The 20,839-nt window shown below is 42.9% G+C and overlaps 1 protein-coding gene across 3 annotated transcripts in view; it reads right to left on the bottom strand.

Moving 5' to 3' along the window:
- The window catches only part of srrm3 (serine/arginine repetitive matrix 3), a 95,593-nt gene that overhangs the window by 5,809 nt on the left and 68,945 nt on the right, over positions 1 to 20,839 (bottom strand). For all 3 annotated transcript variants that reach the window (XM_036523489.1, XM_036523487.1, XM_036523490.1), the window contains exons 4-13: positions 18,155 to 18,274; positions 17,486 to 17,566; positions 16,588 to 16,656; positions 12,865 to 12,900; positions 12,517 to 12,567; positions 11,921 to 12,025; positions 9,427 to 9,610; positions 1,413 to 1,717; positions 896 to 1,126; positions 183 to 308 (exon numbers count right to left, since the gene is read on the bottom strand). In XM_036523489.1, coding sequence (XP_036379382.1) covers positions 183 to 308; positions 896 to 1,126; positions 1,413 to 1,717; positions 9,427 to 9,610; positions 11,921 to 12,025; positions 12,517 to 12,567; positions 12,865 to 12,900; positions 16,588 to 16,656; positions 17,486 to 17,566; positions 18,155 to 18,274 — 1,308 coding nt within the window. The remainder of the gene's footprint in view (positions 1 to 182; positions 309 to 895; positions 1,127 to 1,412; positions 1,718 to 9,426; positions 9,611 to 11,920; positions 12,026 to 12,516; positions 12,568 to 12,864; positions 12,901 to 16,587; positions 16,657 to 17,485; positions 17,567 to 18,154; positions 18,275 to 20,839) is intronic.

The raw sequence follows: 20,839 nt of genomic DNA, 5'->3' as shown, positions 1-20,839 counted from the left end.
CACTTAAAAGTTCTCAAAAGCACTCAAAAGCTCTGTTTAATTGATAGTCATTAATGCACTGTCAAACTGCACTATGTCCAATTCAGAACACACATCCTGTGACCAAACTTAAACCTTCCTTCGGCAGCTGTGCGTCCCAGTTATATAGGTGGGGTGTCCCGACACCGGGCGTTCCTGCCTACCTGGTGATCCTCCTTGCCTCCATGAAGCTGGGCGAGTCGCGCCTCCTCTTCCGGATGGGCGAGTAGCTCCGCGAGCGGCGGCGGGCACGGCTCTCCGTGTCCGAGTGGTGAGCGCTGTCCTTCTCCCTGAATTCAACACACACACACACACGGGGGAACAAAGCTTTCCCGTCACCACGAGTCCTCCCTTTATTCCCCGCAATCAACGCACCTCAGTAGCTGGGTTTAGTGGTCCCTGCCGGAGTACCTGAATCAAAAGGGGTACTGCAGTTTTCACAGAAAAAACTGCATAGCAACCCGTTCATCCACAGCTCCCTTGTGGTCAACATGCACTCACCATCAAAGCAGTATGTCTCTTTCATCACATACAGCAAGGTACTCAGCATGTAAGGCACAGTACAGTGTGAATGAAAGGGGAGATGAGAGACTTTGCACTGTATATATTTCACACTTTTTATTACTTCTTAGTTTTATTTTATTGTTAATCTGTTGTCTTGATGCGCTTGCTGTCTGTGTGGTGTCAGCCAATGGTATGTTGTATTTCTCTGCGGTTTATATTTTAATTCCTTTGCACAGCGTCTTTGTGCCCGTGAAATACACTTTATAAATACATGGCATGACTGTGTTTTTCGGTGCACAGCCTGTGAGGATAATTCGGGAGGTGAGGGTGTACCTGCCGGGAGTGAGGGGGCCACAGGGAGGCGGGGGCGTACCTGGAGGTGTTCTGCCGGGAGTGAGGGGACTTGGCCTTGCTGCCGTGCTCCCGCGAGCGGGAGCGGGAACCGGAGCGCTCGCTGCTCCAGGAGCTGCTGCGTTGCCGCACGCTGCGGGACGAGCTCTTCTTCTTCCGCCGCCCGCGCCGCGTCGGGGACGCCGACGAGCTCCGGTGGCGTGCCTGCGGCCGGCTGCGGTGGCGCCTCTTGGAGGAGTGGCCCCCCCTCGCCCTACAAAGGGGATACATCTGGTCAGACCTGGCCCACGGCGCGGTTTACATCTAACGTATGTAGGTTTACATGCGGGCACATACCCATCCCCGCATTTAAATGCCAAAGCAATCACGCATGAAATGTCACTTTTGGCAGTTTGTCATAGCTAAGAATGTTTTACAGCGCAATTGTTCCATCAGAGCAGCCAATTACAGGCTGGGAGAGCTTGGTAAAGTGCCTCGGAAGTGATAGCGGCAGGGGGTCTGCGTGGGAGGGGAGCCGCAGGTGTGCTGCCGCTGCTCACTTTTTGTGCTGCGTGCTTTTGTTCCTCTTGCTCGGCGGGGAGTCGTGCTGGGAGTGGGCGGAGTCGCTGCTGTGGGCCGGCGAATGGGAGCTTCTTCCCTGGGCTCTTTGGCGACTTCTGCGTTTGCTGGAGGACACCGACGGGGACCGCCTTGGTCCCTGCTGCTTCTCGTCCCCAGATGTAGCGTCTCCGGGGGGCATGGACAAGCGGGGCACCCAGCCGGCACCGTCCGGGACCTTGGCCTCCCTCAGCTGGGGAGAAGGAGGAGTGCGTGTGCCTGGGGAAGCAGCAGCTGATTTCAGCACCTGTAGAGAAAGTATAAGAAAACAAAACCAAAAAAAAAAAGAAAAAAGGAAAAGAAATGACTTAGAATATTCCAACCACAGTGAGCGTGTGCAAGGGTGTTTTCCCAAAAGAAAAAAAAAGAAAAAAGGAACGTAATATCTAAAAGAAAACAAGATCTAGATTGTCTTGGTAAGGCTCATAGACAGTCCTCTATGGTGCAGCACATGCAATACTTGACATGCAAAATCATAACGAGTCAAAGAAATCAGAAACCCGAAAGGAAAACGAAACTTAGAAGAAGTAGAAGGGAAAAGAACTGAAACCAGGAAACAGATTAAATTTAACTGGAGAGAAGAGAGCAGAAAGCAACGGAAGGAGAACAGAGAGATTTTGAAAAAAAAAACAAAAAGAGGAGAAAATAAACGGAGGACTTCTTCAGATTAGGTAATGATTGAAAACAAAAAAAAAAACAAAACCAAACCATAAAAAAACAAAAAAGACAACTTGACGGAACATCACAGAAATGGAAGGAACAAAATAAAGATTCACAAATATAATAATCAATCGAATCAAAACAATTGCCTTTACTCAGTAATATTTTTTGTTTGTGTATTTTTTTTTTCCTGCAGAGAACTGCGGAGATGTGAACAGCGACCCATTTCTTTTTTTAATCGATAATCTTTTTTTTTAACTCCCTTTTGGTTAACATCCACTTACCAATAAAGTGGTATTCCCTCCTTTAGTAGGTAAGGTATGAGGAAAAGGAAAAAGTGGGGCAACATAAGTGCATCATTAGAGTCACAAAATGCAAGAGAAAAAGACACAAAACCCTTCCCTGGTAGTGATTCATGAACAATGTATGATAAAAAAGAAAAGAAAAATCACAATGTGCAAGGAACTGTTACTAGTGGATGCTTTCAAACCTCTCTCTCCCGTCCACCTCGATACAAGCGAGGGTCTTTGTGGCCAGGTGCGTTGTGGGTTTCTTTGAACCAAGGCTTTTCTTTTAGTTTGAGGGAGGACCTTGATGATCTCAAATCGCTACCCGTAAGAGAAACCCAAGGTCAACAATTCTCATGTGCTCTTTCATGATCAACACACCTGGTGTCAGCTGGCTTTCGCTGGCTATATGACATCCACATGACATCTGCCGTAACTCCACATCTCACATCATCAAGTTTCCAATGGGGAAATATAATGGAATCCTTTTATGAATTTAATATAAAAACCAAAGATATTTAATTTTGTACCCTGACATCCCACTCACGGGCTATGATGTCTGATACACATATACTGTAGATGATCTGGCTCATTTAAATACAATATGTTTCATTGATGGCAAAACCTGTGGGTTGACCGTAATGAGCGGCAACCTACTACAGCCTACATCTTAAATCTCCTCCTTTGTTGACTATAACTGAATATTATATTTATGGTGTGTGTGTGTGTGTGTGTGTGTGTGTGTGTGTGTGTGCGTGTGTGTCTCAGAGAAGAGCACATGGGAGGCTTGGGGTCTGGACTGCTATTTTTGTGGGGTGTCAAAGAGGGTGCTTTCCACGAACCTTCATGTGCCACACTGTAATGGTACAAAAATGCCATATGGCTAAAGAAAAGCTGTGGAAAAGAAAACAGCGAAGGGAACGTTTTCTCTCACCTTAAAAAAAATGAACCACTCCCATCACCTTCTGACCTTTTGATGAAATAATCAGGTGGGACTTTTATGTCCTGAAAGACATCTTAAAAGGAAACTTCACCGAAAATCTATTTAGTTGCTTACCTTTAAGACTGTAGATATCCATATTGAAAAGCTTTTTCATCTGTTTAATATATAAAAACACAAGCTTGTTCGAAATCCGTTTAGTGGCTTGCTTATTTACTTCAGGCTATCTAAGCCTCACACAAATCCCAGAATCCAATGCACTCTCTTTAAATTGCATTTGTACTATTTATTTTCAAAAAATGTTCTTTGTAATTTTAAGGCATCAATATATACTGCAGATGCTTAGGTGAGTCATAAAGATAATCTACTGTTGGTGCATTAAACTGGATTTTGACTTTGAATATGTATCAATTTTTCAGAGTGCTAGCCTTGCGCTAACAGGCTGAAGCAGCACAGCCCACTCCACAGTGCATTCTGGAAACAGAAGGCAAAAAGCAACAAAGTTCTCAGAACTGCATTCTGTTCACACTAAAAGTTTTACAAAACATAGGTACTTCAATAACAGTTAAAGGCTTAAATTGTTCAGGACAACCACCTGCTTTGAAAGCTTATATATACTGTATATAAATCTGAAAACCAAGTGTCCCTTCATCACTCTTGCACTAGAGAAGGGAACTGATATGCAATGGCATCCTGTTGTGACGTTTTGTGTAAGGAAAACCATATTTCCCTGCAGGAAAACTGCCTGCTTTTCAATATGAATACCTGCTGAACTGGAAGGCAAGGAACGACATTTGAAATTTTCCTTTTTTAGTGAAGCTACCCTTTAAGCCTATGGATTCATTTGAAGTCAAGTTATGTGCTATAACTAAACGTCAGAAGCAAGTCTCCTCAAAGAGCCTGTGGAAATATCAAGTGAACCACCCTGGATGGATACACCAGGTGTTAACCAGTGCTGGGCATCAATCTGCTTCCTGAGCTACTGCTAAAAGCCTGCGTCATGTTGCGAGAACTTTTGTTACGATATGGTAAAGGTCACATAGCAGACAGACAGTTTTCCATTTCAAAGGCTGTCCGAGGTCAACAGCAGGGGTGACCAAGCAGTCTGAGGACGCTGATAAGCCAAAAAAGGTCAAGCGTCATCTTCAAAGGTTCATTTTCACTTTGATACCGTGCCTATTTATTCCAGTTGGACTCGTCCACTGCAGCCAGTAGACTGGATATCGCAACTAAGCAGAAATGACTTCTATTACCATTTGTCATGTTAATACTAACATGGGGGAGAGGGAGTGAGGGCACAATGTCTTCCACATCTTCCCAGGAGTTTCACTATATTCTATAACAGTCAAAATTATGACGGCCATTGTCCACGCTGCAAAGATCCTTCTTATTTGAGTGAAAGCGGTAATATTTATGGCTTCAAAAATAACATTGACCATAAAATTAACTGACTCCTCAAATTTTAGGCCTTTGATACCTAAATGGGTTACCTGCTTTTTTGGTGATGATATGCAAGCAGGGGACTGGGAGGGACAGAAGTTTTGTTGTTGGGTTTTTTGTGTCTGTGTTTTAATAGCATGTGCACTGGAGGTGAATAAAAGGTCAAAGGTAATGAGTGGTTTCTGGAAAAGGAGAATGGGAAACATGGTGAAGTCTCTCACATGCATTAAATTTGCTCTCACATGATCCGATATTTGACTAAGTATTCTTGGAAAAAAAAAAATAAATGAGTAAATTACGGGGAACCCTACTGTGAATTTGTCGGTAGAAAATTCAACCCATTCATTTGCCTTAAAAAGAAAAAAAAAGGCTCAGCTACAGCTATGAGAAGACAGACAGCCACTAATGCCAATGACAGATCTTAGAACAGCTATTACCAAGAAATAAAAAAATATAATCAAAAGATGAATGTACCATTCACTGAGAAACAGAGTAATGCTAGACAGACAGGAATGCAATATCTATCAAACAGAAAAGGTGAACAGGGAGATGACTTGACGGGAGTACTGGACTTAAGTATGAGTTATAAAAAGGAGGAAAAAAGAAATCAATACGCAATTGAAATCTCAGAAAAAAATAACCGTAATTGAAAAAGAACAGGAAAGGAAACCACCGAAAGATTTGGAAAAAAAGAGAAACATTGAAGTCAAGCTAGGGTGCTTCTCACATTCTCGTTTGCATAATGAGCACGTGCGTAGGCAGACCGTTACCTACCTTCCATTTCAATCAGTGACACGTAAGCAATATCGAAAAAAGGAAAAAAAAAAAGAAAAAAGGAGAAAAGAATAGTCTCCGCAGCGGAGAGCAAAATGGGAAGAAGACAATGACTTTTTTTAGTACTGTGCTACTTACTCTCCCACAACTAAGGGAAACAAAACAAACCAACAAACACAACTAAAAATATATTGAAAAAAAAAAACTAAGGAATCAAATTAAAATCAATTAAAAGAAACCAAAATATATGATTTGCTGTCTTTTTTGCTTGGACAAATGCAGCCATGGTGAGAGATACAGAGAGGGAGGGTAAGGTTGGGGGTTGGGAGGGAAGAAATATCTTAATCAGTTACATAAATAAAAAAAAATCCAATGAACAGAGAGAACTGCAAGTGCATGCAGAGTTTGGCTAATGACGGGGGTTGGGGGAGCATGTCAGTCCAACAGAGAAGCCAAGAAGTGAGGCACACACGACACGGACGAACAGGGATGGTATGGGGGGTGAGGGGGGGAAAGGGAGGGTTTTGGCAGGGCAGTCACTGCCAGGATGGAGAACTAGAGTCAGTGCATTTGAAAGGGACCCAAGCCACATTGCGGAGAGTCTGTTGCAAAGGACTCGTTGGCCAGATATGCTCACGGAAGAGAGGCCTTAAATGGCACAGTCTGGTTTTACACACTGTAGCTATTCTTGGCCCAGTAAACGGATGGACACTTTCCGTTAGAATGCTCAGCTGAAGCTGGACCATATTTCTCACAGTTAGTGGTACAGTTTAATAAACAGAACTGAGAAGAAGAGTCATTTTTTTGAGCTTAGCCTAATAAAACATATAAATTCTGGTATGGACCCTCTGTGATAATATACAATACATTGATAATGATTGATATTTGGTAATGATAACGACATTGATTAAGTAAAATTCATTTTTTGTGATAAACCTGAATCATTTCAGGATCTGTATCACACATAACTGAAAGTGAAATATAGGGGGCCACTGATCAAGCCTGTTGTTTCATTTCATTTCATGGCTTGGGTTCCTTTGAAATAACAAAGTTACCAAATACTGTGTGCAGTGTGTGGTATTTGCATATGCATATGCACCGATTCAACAGCTAAAGACAAATAAAGGTGGGCAGACTGTGGTGTTGCAAAGACAATCTACCCTAGCCACAGTACATAGTCTACTGTAACCACAGTATATATGCTAATCAAACAGCTACTGTATGCAGATGAGGCGTCTGGTCTTCGAAAGTATGACCTCTCTCAGCGATTAAAAATCCTCCCAAAAATGTGTCCAAGTGCTGCTGTGTTCAGTAATGGAAGGACTTGGTTTTACAGCTTGAACAAATATGTATGTATGTGAATACGTATACACTGTACTCTATATAGTCAACATCAATGGACAGTCTGACAGGAGTGGTACTGCCATCAAAAGGCAACATGCAAGTCAATATGATACAAAAACAGGAAGCAGATTTTGGCCTATTTGACACCTAATGGCTGTAGGACCTTTAAAGATATTTGGGACTGTTACTGATCAAAACATGTGCTGCAAAGACAACTGTATCAACAAGAAAACTAGTGCACATACCCATTAACCTACTTGATCCAGTTCCGAAACATATGAATGCTTTTTACATAAACAAGACAGAAAGGTTTTGGTATTTATTGGTAAGTAACTACTCAAATCAACAGAAAGAGGAAATAAACAGGAATGAATGAAAAACAAACAAGAAAGGAGAGAAAGCAAATGACACGTCTTCATATGCATGCAGTCTGGGTGCATCTCATCTCAAAGCATCTGCCAGTCATTTTCTGAAGATGAAATTTCATAAGACGGCACACCCTTTTAAAACCACCTTATTAGCAGCTGACCTACAATTCCATTCACTGTTAAAGCAAAGAGTAACAATTTGTCTGCTTTATAAGCAGTTATCAAGACACTTGAAATTAATAAAATAATCACAATAAAACAGTGAGAGGACACAACCTCATTCCGATTGCAAAGTGAGGGCAATTAGCTATTCAGTTTGCATAACATGTCGCCAGAGACTGTAATTTAAAGTTGATTGTGTTTGGGTGAGAGGCAAGAAACCAGATCCCCAGCCAAGACTTAAAAAGCTTTTCTGTGTTTGTTATCCCGTGTCTGTTTTTGGCGTTCGAAGCGAAAGGTGGATGGCCCGTGAGGTTTCGGTGGAGTGTGTTTTTAGCAGAGAGACCTGAGCGACACAGCATGGCACCAGTGTAAAAGGAGCAGTCCGAAGGAGGCGAACATTTACGGTTAAACCAGAGACGATTAATGGGTTGTTAAATGGTTCAGTGACTCAACAATACAGATTCTGACCCCCCCTCACCTAGCCGGCTGTCTCATGTTACACTGTCTTTATGAAACTGAGGTGATATTTTTGAGGCTCCTGTGAGCCCAGACACAAGGTCAGTGATATTTCACACAAATTCTCATTCAAGCGACAGGTACATTCTGGTCTTTCAGACTTTCTCCCCAGTCATCAGCGCATGCCATAAAGGGCTGCACTGTGCTGCAAGACCTAAGGCTTCATCTCACATAAGGTAGGACCTAATAAATCTTGTTGCCTGGACTTACAGCAATCGCAGTGAAATGAAGATATCGAAAACAGAGTCTGCTAAGATATTCACGGCTCACAGCAGAAGGATGCTGACTTTTGATTAAGGTGTGCTTATCAAGTACAAACCGGAGCACAGCCGCGAAGTTAAGGTGTAATAATATGTTTAATGCAACGTTTTTTGAGACACATATGTTACTGTGCTGTACAGTATTTCTGCCTTATATCACTAGCCTTTCTTGCAGTGCACAACTAGTTTTTTATTTCTTGTTCTGACATCATTGTAGTTTAACTGTGTCCTTTTTTGCAGTATGTCTTGTCTGGCTGGCTTATGGCCAAGAGATTTTGCAGATATATCCTGAATCTCTTCTTGAATGTTGCTCTTTTTTACCTGAACATGATCATATCCCATGACAATCAGGCAAGCCACAAAGAGCTATCCCTGATGTTTTCAGAAGTGTGCATTTCTACAAGGTGACATCCTTATTGTTTAATACTTCCATTTCACCCCTCTTGCATTCAGTTATTTTCCTGATGTTAAACCATGAATTGCACAGCACAATACACTGCGACCCTCCCTAGCTGAATATTGAAATGGACACATCAGAATCACCGCCACAGGTTCACCCCTAAGCAGTTCCAATTGTGATACACTTTGTTACATCTGGCGCCTTATCACATGCTTGGAAGCTTATCTTTTTAACATTCACAATTTTCCTTGGTACCTATGAATATGGGTTTTGTTCTACATTACATTCTGCTGCAGAAGACTTTTTTAAAGAATCAGAACACTGCTGAACAACAAAAACTTAAAGTGCCTGAATACAGCAGTTCACTACTTGTGCTGCAAGTGCGCTATGCAAAAGATCACAATGGTCAAACATTAATCTCAGTAAGGCTGGGTTGTTTTTTCATTTTTTCCTCCTCAGAGAGAAAGACTGGGATCCTTAAACTGCACTTCCCACAAACCCCCATTCCACTGCTTTCCAAGTGACAAAGAAAAGAAGTGATGGTATGTAAATTAAGGAGAGCGCAAAAATGAAAGAAAGCACGATTGCACTGGAAGAAAGTGAAAAATCTACTATAGACGCTATGTTTGAAATAAGGAGTAATCCAAGAGAGAAATACTGAAACGAAACCATAGGGAAAAAAAAAATCAGGAGTCGACCGACACTGATAAAGACTGGATAAGAACAGCAAGTCAGTACAGGGAGGCAGTGAGGTAGAAACCAACAACGAGCAGGAGGAGCGAGCGAAATAGAGGAGACTACATACATCCTGCGACTTGTCCCCCGTCACGTGGTTGGGGCCGTTGTCCCGGCCGTTCCTGGTGCCGTCACGGTGCCCGTTCTGCCAGAGCGTGGAGGGGTTGGTGGTGCAAGTGGGGGAGGGGGACGCGCTGCGGCCGGAGAGGCTGGGGCAGGCCTTGTGTCCATCCCCTCTGTGCTTCGAGTTCAGCCTACCGTGGAGAACGTACACACAGAAAACAGGAGGAATGGAGGCGGGGCTGAAACTTTGTCAATAATGACTTATTACGGGTGACAATAACCCCGAAAAGCACCTGTTTGAGAAGAATGTGGTGTCACCGAACATCATCGGCCCTAATTTAATGAGTCATGAAAACTGAGGTTGAAATTAGTTATGGAACAATTGTATATAGTTATCATGTTCATTTTCAAGTGTCATGAAGAATGTTCAAAACAGAAAATAAGTTTTGCTCCATGTCGCTTGACTCTGTGACTTTATTTGACTTGAGCCAAGAGCCATATGTCTAGACTCTGGTATGAGTACCAGATTCCTCTGCTTGGAGTGCCCAGAATGCATCATTTATCATGTGTGTTCTCGGCCTCGACAAGCCCTCCACCCATAAACCTTAAACTTACTTCACTTAAAATTTACCCAAAAAGTGGATGCTTTAGTGACACAAACTTGCTTTTTTGAGAGCAACATACGTGACCATAGGCCTGGTTAGTTTTTGCTGAGTACTTTGCTTGCAGAGCTGGGGAAAGGGGAGAACCAATCCGAATAACATCTTCCATCCCTTCAAGTCTCAGCTCACACCCATCCACATGTTTACTGTTTTGGCTCAGTGCAGCAAGCGAGCAGTAGATTCTGCTGGAAACACACTCTTTTTTAGCCAAGCTGACCTTCCATTTCTTAATACTGGAGCTACTGTTACACTGTTACAGCTCTCCAAGGATATGTCTAATGGTTTATGTAAGCCATAACAGCCAGAAAAAAATCGATTTCACACATAGCTTTGGGCATTTGAACTAAAAGTGCCAATGTCTGAGAGGATTATGGTGCGCACTCAAAAAAATCCTCCTTTAAATGGTGACATTGACACAGGTCAGACAGGTCTGATGAGACACTGAGGGAGGAGAAGGTTAGTTCTGAGTTTATATAATTACGCTGATGAAATGTTTGTTGAGTTTACAGTATAAATGAATCAGGTTTGATGAGACATTGGGTGAACTTACCCTATAGCATAACTAAGGCAGGTCTAATGAGATGTCTGGTGAGTCATTCCATATCAAATCACCCAGTTTGAGAAAAATTTCTTCCCAGGTCACCCTCTCAGATTCCCTTGAAAAATAATCACAGGTGCTCCTATACCAAATTTATGGAGAAATCCTAAATATTAGGTCTGTATCTCTAATAGTTCTGAAACTACAGCGCTTTGAAATTTTAATTAATTCTATGCATTTTGCCAAACAAGCCAACTTCCAACATTCGTAGCTCCTTTGATATGGCATATACAGCTTTGAAACTTTGTGACTAGGGCTAACTTTTTCTGTAGGATTCAAAAAATGTAATCAGATCGGGTGTATCTTATGTAGATCGAGTGTATCTTATGCTCAGCAACAAAACCAAATTTTTGTCAGATCATCTTCAGATTTATAAGAATACATGGTAAAAATATGAAAATGATGGTTAACTGCCCACATGGCCAAATGAGGACATGAAAATAGGCAATTTTGAGGAAATTTGAAAATCAAGTACATTTCAAAAAATTATTCTGACACTCCTGTAACAGTAATAAATATGGTTGCTGCATACACATGGCCTAATATGTCATAAATGACAGGAAAAAAATTCTGAGTGCTTTATCTAGCATACTGTTTGAGTGAGAAGCTCTCAAAGTGGGCGTCATTTTGTTACGTTTTGAATTTTCGGCATTTTGAATTTTCTTCAGAGCCTTGTAGGAGGAAAAGTACATAAGATACACCCAATCTGATTACATTTTTGAATTCTACAGAAAAAAGTTAGCCCTAGTCACAAAGTTTCAAAATGTCAGAAGTTGGACCGAAAGGCTTGTTCGGCAAAATGCATAAAATTAATTAAAATTTCAAAGTGCTGTAGTTTCAAAACTATTAGAGATACAGACCTAGTATTTGGGATTTCTTCATAAGTTTGGTATAGGAGCACTTGTGAATTTTTTTCAGGGTAATTTGAGAGGGTGACCTGGGACCCTCTGGGTGATTTGACATGGAATGACCCTGGTGACTAAATGGGGTGTATTGAGGTACCTTGATAGTGTAAACATCAGGTCTGATTGTCCTGGGTGAGTTTACATTATAAAAGAATCAGGTGAGACTCTGGGTGAGTTCGCAGTTTAAGTGCAGCAGGTCTGATGAGACTCTGAGTGAGTTTACAGTGTGAGTGCAGCAGGTCTGATGAGACTCTGAGTGAGTTTACAGTTTAAGTGCTGCACGTCTGATGAAACACTGGCTGAGTTTGCTGTATAAATGCAGCAGGACCGGTGTACCTGCTGGGGGATTTGGACAGGCTCCCAGTGGAGGAGAGGGACGCACTGCGGGAGCTGCAGCTGCCTCTGCGGTGGGACCTCCTGCCAGGGGAATCCACAGGGGACCTGCGGGGATGGGGACGGGGATGGACACACAGACAGACAGACAGACAGACCTCCTCAGTCGACTCCATGCACACAAACTCCAGCCCTCTGAATCAGAAGAACCCTTCCTGCATTATTCGTCCAACTCAGAAGGGAGACAGCAGAATGTGTTTCTTCCTCTCTGCCGGACCTCATTATATTTCAATCAGTTTTGTACACGATCCGCTGTGCATCGCGCTTTAGAATACATTTACATAATACAAAAATACTCATGTAAATGTCATTAGGATACCTTTCACACAAGGAGATATTAGGAATGTGCTGGACTCTGTGAGGGCTTTTCATATGCATATTGAGTATTTTGAAATTCAACAGATGGTCTGGACCCAATTGGAAGCCTGAAGTAACATTAATGAAGTTCTTTCTTCCCTGCAGCTGGAGCCAAAATTTCAATACGCAGAACGGTAGGACTGGCGGATCTTAGAATGATGGCTGGGAGGAAGGCTCCTTACCTCTTTCTCTGTTTGTTCTTGTCTTTGTGTTTGTTCTTTTGGCTCCCAGATCTGATAAGTGAACAATTTAGCATGAAATTAGAAGTGTCTCTCAAAAGCCTCGGAAAAAAACACATTGTCAACACATCGGTGCTGGAATCATATCAAAGCCCTCATCCTCGGACAAACAGGGGCAGAAATCTTAGATAAAACTGACATAAAAAGGAGAAAAATGATGGTACATTATGGTATTACTGAAGGTGACGGTTTTATATGCAGCAGTGAGCGCTATGGACTAAATCTAAGTTCTGGTTCAGCAGAGTGTTTTTCGTTCACTTCCGCCCCAGGGTCTGGAGTTCCCATTCTCACCTGTACCTCCTCTTCTTTCTGGAACCTGAAGTAGACCTGCATGCAGGAGAAAACTAGTCAGTCTTGCTAGCATCACCAGACCAGCATGGCACACTCTACCTCCAGCCCACTAAGAGTCGGCTCATTTGTGCATCTTACTGCACAGCGCTAACCCATATGTGTAGCGGTCTGCATGTCTATGGTCCTGTCACTATTAAAATAATTGCTGTCAGATGTAGCTTTTCATAGGACTATCACATCTGACACAGGTTTCCCCTACTGGGACGCAAGAAACTACTAAATATACCTCGTGTGCAAAAACAAAAAAAAACAAATGTCATGTCATGTCCACACACTGTAAAAATGCAAAGAGAGAAGGCGGCTAGTAATGCTTGTGGAAACAATACAGGGAAATGAAAATGATAATGAGTGGATTTCCAATATGGCGATCCATAGGCAATACATTAGCTGAAATACAATTACTTTAATGCAGATACCATAATGACTCTTTGATTGGGGCGTCAGCAAAACCCACAGATTTACCTCCATCTGCTCTCAGAGATTGTTGCCTCATGCCCTTTTTAACACTTCCCTTCCCTCTATTCTGGGTATTCAGAACTTGGAGCAGATTGACAATGTTAAGGATAAATAACAATAAGTAGTGAGTTAGAGTGAAAATAGTTAGCTAGATTTGTCATTGTAAATCCATTAATTTGAGGCCAGAATTCAATCTAATTTCAGTGCATGTTCCCCTTATACTTGGATGAAAAAATAAACCAAGGTTTGCTTTTTTGGTTTATGCAGGTTTATGGGTAATTAATGAAAAAACACAACACTTGTTTAATTTCATCCTTCATAGTCCAGGATAATGCACATTGCAATTGGACTGAATCTGCCCCCTGGTGCAATCTACAAATGTGCCCTTTTGGCCAAATGAATGGCACCAAACCATCACTTACCCCCAGCGTCTGTGTCACTGACATTCCAATGCGAAACCAAGCAATGCAAAGAAATACAGAGGCACAGGAAGCACACAGCCACATGTTACAATAAAGGTAATCAATCTGACCTAAAAGTACTACCCCATACAGAGCCCTTGCTCACACACAGGAAATGGTCTCTAAAAGTTTCAGGATGTGGGTACATTTCAGAGTCTGGTCATTTTCTTCATCTTCCTCCCCTTCCCATCATGCCACTCCAACATGGTATCTTCATGTCCAGCAACTGTGAGGTTCCACTACATGTGTAAATCTACTGTGGCCTCCTATATTCCCAATAATGCCAATTCTTCCCCTTTTCATTCACAAATGTAAAAAAGCATGGTTTCTGTAAGAAAATACCTCACGAGCTTGTCTGGTCGGGGCAGGTCAAGAAGTCATAAGTCAATCAGATGTATTAATAATTTCTGAAATTCATTGATGAAATGCACTGACTTGACTTGTGCTTGGTATGTCCAACTAAAAAAACTTTCACTAGATCTTGTTTTCAAATTCTAAGAGACCAGAGCTGTTTGTCTACTTTTTCATGGAGGCCATATTTAAAAAAAATGTGCAGATGGGCCAAATCATGAATAAGCAGTATCCATATTTTGCACACAAATATAGACTCATTCTTAAAATATGCACAAGAATCATTTGTCTCATTCAGGTTGAAGTGCCATCATTATTTGCTAATTGTTTTTCATTTGTGGTAAATGATTAATTTATAGCAGGTAAGTGCTTATTAACCAATAAAATGATGAAAAAAATCAGACCCACAATCAATAACAACTTGGAAGCCAAAGTACTGTGAGAGGAATATCTATTTTCACTTGGCACCAGTGTGTCCTGGATATATGAAATAAAATGCTGGAGCTCCAAGCAGTTGGAATTTTGATGCATGTTAATAAGGACCAACAGGAAGTCTGGCAGGACATATGTAGTCCCTGGGCTGCTAGCTGAACAGCACTGTTATGAACTTCTTCCACAACACTTTAAATCTATTTCAAGTTCAAATTACATACACAGACTGAATTCGATGACCATGTGTGTCTTAAGATTCACCCCTACCTGTGTCTGTGTCTACCTAACATACTGAAGCGTGAAAAACCTATAATAACAGAGCTCAACAGCATGTCTTTCCCAAGGCTTTATATAGGACACATCTGCAGTGCGTAGGTGGAGCCTATTCCTACCCCGGGAGACCCTCCCCCTACAGCTGGCCTAGCAGAGAGCTACCTGGCTCACAGGATGGGCCCTCTTCACCTACGGCCTTGCATGTTCTCCCTTTGCCGGCATATCCATGCATTATTCATCCATGAACATGTGCAAGACAATATCTGCAATGCAGTGCGACTTTTGTGAAATCCGAGGAGGGGAGAGGGGGAGAAGGGGAGAGGGGAGGGAAGGAGGAGCAGGAGGGGGTGGGAGGAGGAGGAAAATGAGGGTGCTCAGCAATTTGGCGAGAGGATCATTTTTCTTGTTTTGCCGTCCGCACGCTGGCGCGGTTATTAGAGAGACGAGCTTATCCCCGGTCGCCCTTGTGAGCAAGTGCATGATGGGAAGGGATGCGAGTGCACACTCTGACATTATACCGTGCTCAGCTGGCTCCCCCTCTCTCATTTAGTGCTGACACTCTTATTTCTGGGTTATTGCAAGAGGCTTGGGATGACATAATAAAAATAAAAGGACTCCTTTTTCAAGGTATTAAACACCATCAATATTGGAAAAATTTAGTGTTCAATATTTTACTAACTGCATGAATATTTGAGCCAGCACTAGACCTGGTTTGTAAGTGTGAAAAATGACAAGTTAATTTCATCATCGATGTAACCCCAGTAAAACCAATTCATAACATTTCAGATACAGTGTTGCGTTATCGGTGTGTTGTACTTTACACTTACTCTTGTGCTTTCTTATTGGGATATTTTGGATAAAACATCATATATATCCCAAACATGATTTATAATATATGATTTCCCTTTCTGAACATGAAATGATAATTCAGCATGAGATATGGAATGTCAATATTGACTTTTTATTCAGGCAACAGATGTTCACGTCTGGTTATCACCATGAATATGGATGACATGTATGCTGACTTGAAAAGGCTCTGGTCCCAGATGTCTTGTGCAGCATCACACATTTTTATTTCAACCTTTATGGCTCAGCCATAAAAAGCTCAGTTTTATGGAGCCATATATTACAGCACATCCATATTCCCAATCAAGGTCCGTTTCACATTTTTAATGTTGCAAAATCCTTATTTTGGATTCTTTAATCATTAGAACGAAACAGGCCTTGGGGAAATCGAGAGCTGAAGTACACAAATCACACATGACCTTCAGAGCACAATTTTGCTAATTAGATCTGATGTTTAATGAAGTCTCAAGCATATAGATAAAAAAATACAAAGAACATCACTAGCTGGAGGTAAGTACATTGTATAATGGATGTATACTCTTGAAACAACCCCATGACTGTGGGTGGTGATAAACAGCCAGGAGCTGGTATATTCCCCTTTAAACTTAAATATATAATTGGTAGCACTGTACACTTCAGCACCATATGTGACACCTCACTGTAATATAAACTCATTTGCCAGAGCTGGAGAACATCGCAATATGGCAGTAAAGCATTGGTGTAAGTAAACTAAGGTGATGCAGAGAATATGTAGCTTCATTAAAACACAAACCTGCAAAGTGCTGCAAAGGGCAGCATTTCTTACTTGTAGAGCACATGAGAGGGATGGGAGAGAGATAAGTACCTGTCTCGTTTGTGCTTCTTCCCGCTCTTCCTCTTCTTCTCTTTACGGGGCGGAGAAGCACTGTCGAACCTGCAGACACACGGAGCAGAGAGACCTCACCCTGACAGCCCCGGCTGGAGACATCATTCATGTGAAGCCATAACAAGCGTACCGACACTGGGCCTTGTACTGCGAAGCTGTCAGCGGGCAGATTTGTGGATAAAATGGTGCCCACATGCGCGTGCGCACGCACACACACACACACACACAGGCACACACTTGGCTCGCCTGGCAGAGTTTTATTGTTCTGTTTTGTCAGTTTTCTAATTTTCTAATTCTACACATAAAACACACTGCAAGTACCCTCTCTAAACCTCTCTGTGGTACTCCATGGCCAAACCTCTCCCACTGTCCTTGCCAGAAGAAAATGAAAAGGCAAGCTCCCCAAGATAAAATGGTGCACCATCCAGGACGGAGTGCTTTGAGGTCCCTTCTCCAGCCTCTCCTGCTAGCACCACTACAGCCAACTGCTGTAGCCCATTTCTGGTAGAGTGCCACGAGGCAGCCTTAAATCTCTGACCAAAAACTGCTGCAACGGCGCCCTGATACTGCAGCGGCCCTCCAACACGGTGTCCTTCCATAAATGAGCAACAAATTCAGCCTTCCCACCTTACATCCTTGCCAAGAATACACCTCCTACTTAAAGCTCATAGTCCAGCACAGATTTAACAATGAAAACAAGCATTCAGGTCAGAACAATTCATCAGCACCAGTGCCTAGTGTTACATAAACAGTTTACAGTTTTATCTCACATTGGTTGATCTAAATTTAAAAATGGACGGTCTTCAAGAGTGAGCTCAGCATCATGTGTAGAATGTGACGAGAGTAACGAGAGGGGAATTTGCAGAGAAAAACGTACCGGCTCCTCCTACGCCCAGATTTCTTCTTCTTCCTCTTCTTAGGAGGAGGAGATGGGGAGCTGCTTGACTTCCTCTTTGTTCTGGGTTGAGGAACATGGCACAGGGCAGCACATGGGGTAAGGTGCAAACATAAATCAAAGTGACTTGCATTTCAAACACCTATGATCATTTAGAATCTGCAAACCTTTTGAATGTGGAATCCATTAAGGCGTCTCAAGCACCTGTTGTTAAAAATTACACTGCTGCTGACAATCTCTTCATAAGCATGTCATTTATTTGGTGAAGATGTCCCTTGTGAAACGCAATCAATTTAATACCCACTCATCCTTGCTTTATTGCCTTTCAGACAGCAGACAACACATTCCTATATGCCATGGATCTGGTACAGGTACATCCTTAAACTAAACCTGCTCTCATCTGCATTTATATTAAACATCAAAGGCTCTAAGAAAAAGACAAGGTGACTGCAGATTTGATTTAATACTTGCAAATAGCTTTTTGTTGCAGGAAAATTAGTGATACCATGGGTACATGGGCTACAGTCACAAACACCAAGCATTTTTGGAGGAGTGGAACCGTGAATTAAACAGCTCCTTTTGGCAGAATTCCATCTTCTGCTTCGTATCTGTGGCGCGCAGTTGTAGCGTGGGCGTTGGGGGCAGGCTTACCTGTAATCACTATGACAGACCGAATCCCTGTCGTAGCAGTCGCCGTAGCAATCGCATTCTGCTACGTAGCCCTCGGCTTCGGTCTGCTCCTCTCCGTGCTCCTCACAGCAGTGGTTAACACTGCAGAGAAACACAGCACATGAAGTGCCACATCCGCGCCACGTCAGGTTCACTGTGACTGACAGGTGAAATTGGGACTCCTTTGATTCTGTTGCTGTTAAACACAAGGCAGTAAGCCTGTCTGAGTGTGTACAATTTATGGACATACTGACGTGAGCTAAGACATGCTACTCAAAAAAACTTTATTTAATGCACATTACAAACAAACCCTTTTAATCATAATCACCTCAGTGCTATTTACGCGTCATTTGTGTCATCCATATAAGTAAATCATTAATCCCGTAGCCAGAAAACACAAATAAACAAGCGTCACATCACAGCGCCTCAAAGGAACCCATCCGAATTCCTGCCACAGCGGGAATGCTGATATCGTTTTTAGTTTATTTATGTCTTTGTTAAACTCGATACGGTAGCGCAGTCCCCCCTCCCCCCACTGCAGTAAAGGTCTGCAGATGGCGTTCTGTACCGAGATAATCCACGCAGCGCACGTGCGCCGCTCATCCCTCTCGTCTGTCCGAGCGCGTGGAGAAGAGAAGAGAGCGGTCTCGCGCTCGGGATGGCTGGATTAGCAACCTTCCCGTCTTGTTTTCAACTGACTCCGGAGCCTCACGCTACGAGAACTGACAACCGAGACAAACTCGGGGGGGAGAAAGAGCTTCGAGAGAGCGCCCGCGAACAAAAAACAAATTGATCAATAATAAAGAAAAGACTTAAACCGTCAGAGGAAGTTCCCGCAAATTACGCTGATCCGGAGTCTGCTGTGCGAGGGAGCTCGCTGCTCGCTTTCGTTCTTTGTTCAGGAGGCCCGGTTGTTAATTGGCTACGCATGGTTGTGTATTGTGTGCTTGCTTCCTCCCAACCCCCCAAGAAAACAATTCTGACAACTTCAGACTGAATCAAAATCCATTATAAAACTATGTGAAATTGCTTGAAAAAGGAGGAAAAAAAAGGAATACACCCAGAGAGTTCATTTGAAACGGACAGCTGGAGGCAATCTACACATGGGAGTCATTTCAGAGGGGTTAAATCAAGTTCAATTCAAGCCTTAGAGCATACTTGAAAACAACACTGATTGCCAACAGGTCCCTTTGAATAGAAGTTTAAAACATCTAATGCCCCGCTTCCAGCGATTTAATTGCATGCACTTTGTACTCTTACTCTGTCAGTCCTTCTGCATAAGAGCGTCTGCTAATTGATAAAATGTACATGTTCGGAAACTCATAAAGCAAGTGGCTGTGGAGCATTTGGCGATGTGACATGTCTCCTGCACTGCAGGGTCACAGAGAGGGAGAAGTAGGTACCTATAAAAGAAGAGAATGTCAGTCAAGAGTCAGATAAATCTAGTCAGATACAGGTATATAAATGTAAATGTAAGTCAGTAAGTGATGTGTTCCTGGGCCAGCCCATGGCTGACGTGGGTGAGGTACACTGTCTTCATCACTCCACATGAAAACACAGTTTTCAGACATGGCTGACCTTTGTGTTCTCATTACTGGGAGAGAGGCAGTCATGTCTGCCTAGCTCCCTCCGCACCCCATCCTCCTCATACCAGTGGCGTTACAGTGCTTTACCGGCCCAAGGAGCGTGACACCGAACCTCTGGGTCACGTGCCCCCACTCTTACTCAGTGCGCCGCACTCAGCCTGTGCCACGTGTTCTTTGTTAGAGTGAGCTCCGACAGCAGGCGGGCTGAGAGGGAGGGAGAGCTCTCCCCATTTACGGGAAATGGATTTGGGTCCTCTGAGGTCACGGGCCTGGGGACAGGCCTGTCACTCCAGCGTTTCGGGGAGAAACATCCGGTCGTCTTAGACACGGAGCAGACACGCTCTCGCGCTGTTCAATGTCAAAGTCTCGCAAACCTCCCCCGCTTCTCTTTAATGGTAACAACCAAGCTTTGGAGTGTTGTGGCTCTATAATAAATGAGCCCCATGCCCGTGGGGGCCTCTTATTAAGTTAGTGTCTCCGGTCTTGTCTGTGATGTACAGTCACTACTGTGCGCCTCGGGGCTGCAGTCAGGAAAAACACAGCCATTCATTACTTCCAATGGAGTGCGGCAGTGCCGGGTTCTTCAGCTTGCGTTTTTATGTACTGCGTGCACCGGGGGGTGGGGGACAACTATAGGCGACTATGACTTCATAGCTGTCGGAGCAACATTGCCTTCTACAGATCAATGACCTTAATTTTCTTCTCATGTTTCCGTTGTCTTTCTCACTGCAACATGTCCTTTCTCAAGACAAGTGGGCAATTAGCTGGCCATTGTATATGCTTTGAGTCCAAGTATATCATCCACTTGTCTTGTATGTGACCAATGCAGGAAAAATTGCTTTGCTTTCCCTTACAGTATATCTAACACAACAAGCTGCACAGACAAAGCGGCCGCTGATATGCTGATGTATAGTCTTGCTCCAAAATATATCGAAAAAACAAGAACAAGTATAACACAGTATTTATATTATGACACTATTATCCAGATAGAGGGGAAAAACAAGCAATGGTTTTCTGATGTGACTATGTGCAGATAATGTGCAAAGACTGTCACTCTGACAGCAGATTCAAGCACTAAGGC

This window comes from Megalops cyprinoides, chromosome 3, assembly GCF_013368585.1.
Source record: "Megalops cyprinoides isolate fMegCyp1 chromosome 3, fMegCyp1.pri, whole genome shotgun sequence".
Classification (NCBI taxonomy): domain Eukaryota; kingdom Metazoa; phylum Chordata; class Actinopteri; order Elopiformes; family Megalopidae; genus Megalops; species Megalops cyprinoides.
The sequence above is the reverse complement of the archived record's forward strand: the minus strand, read 5'-3'. Positions and strand labels throughout refer to the sequence as shown.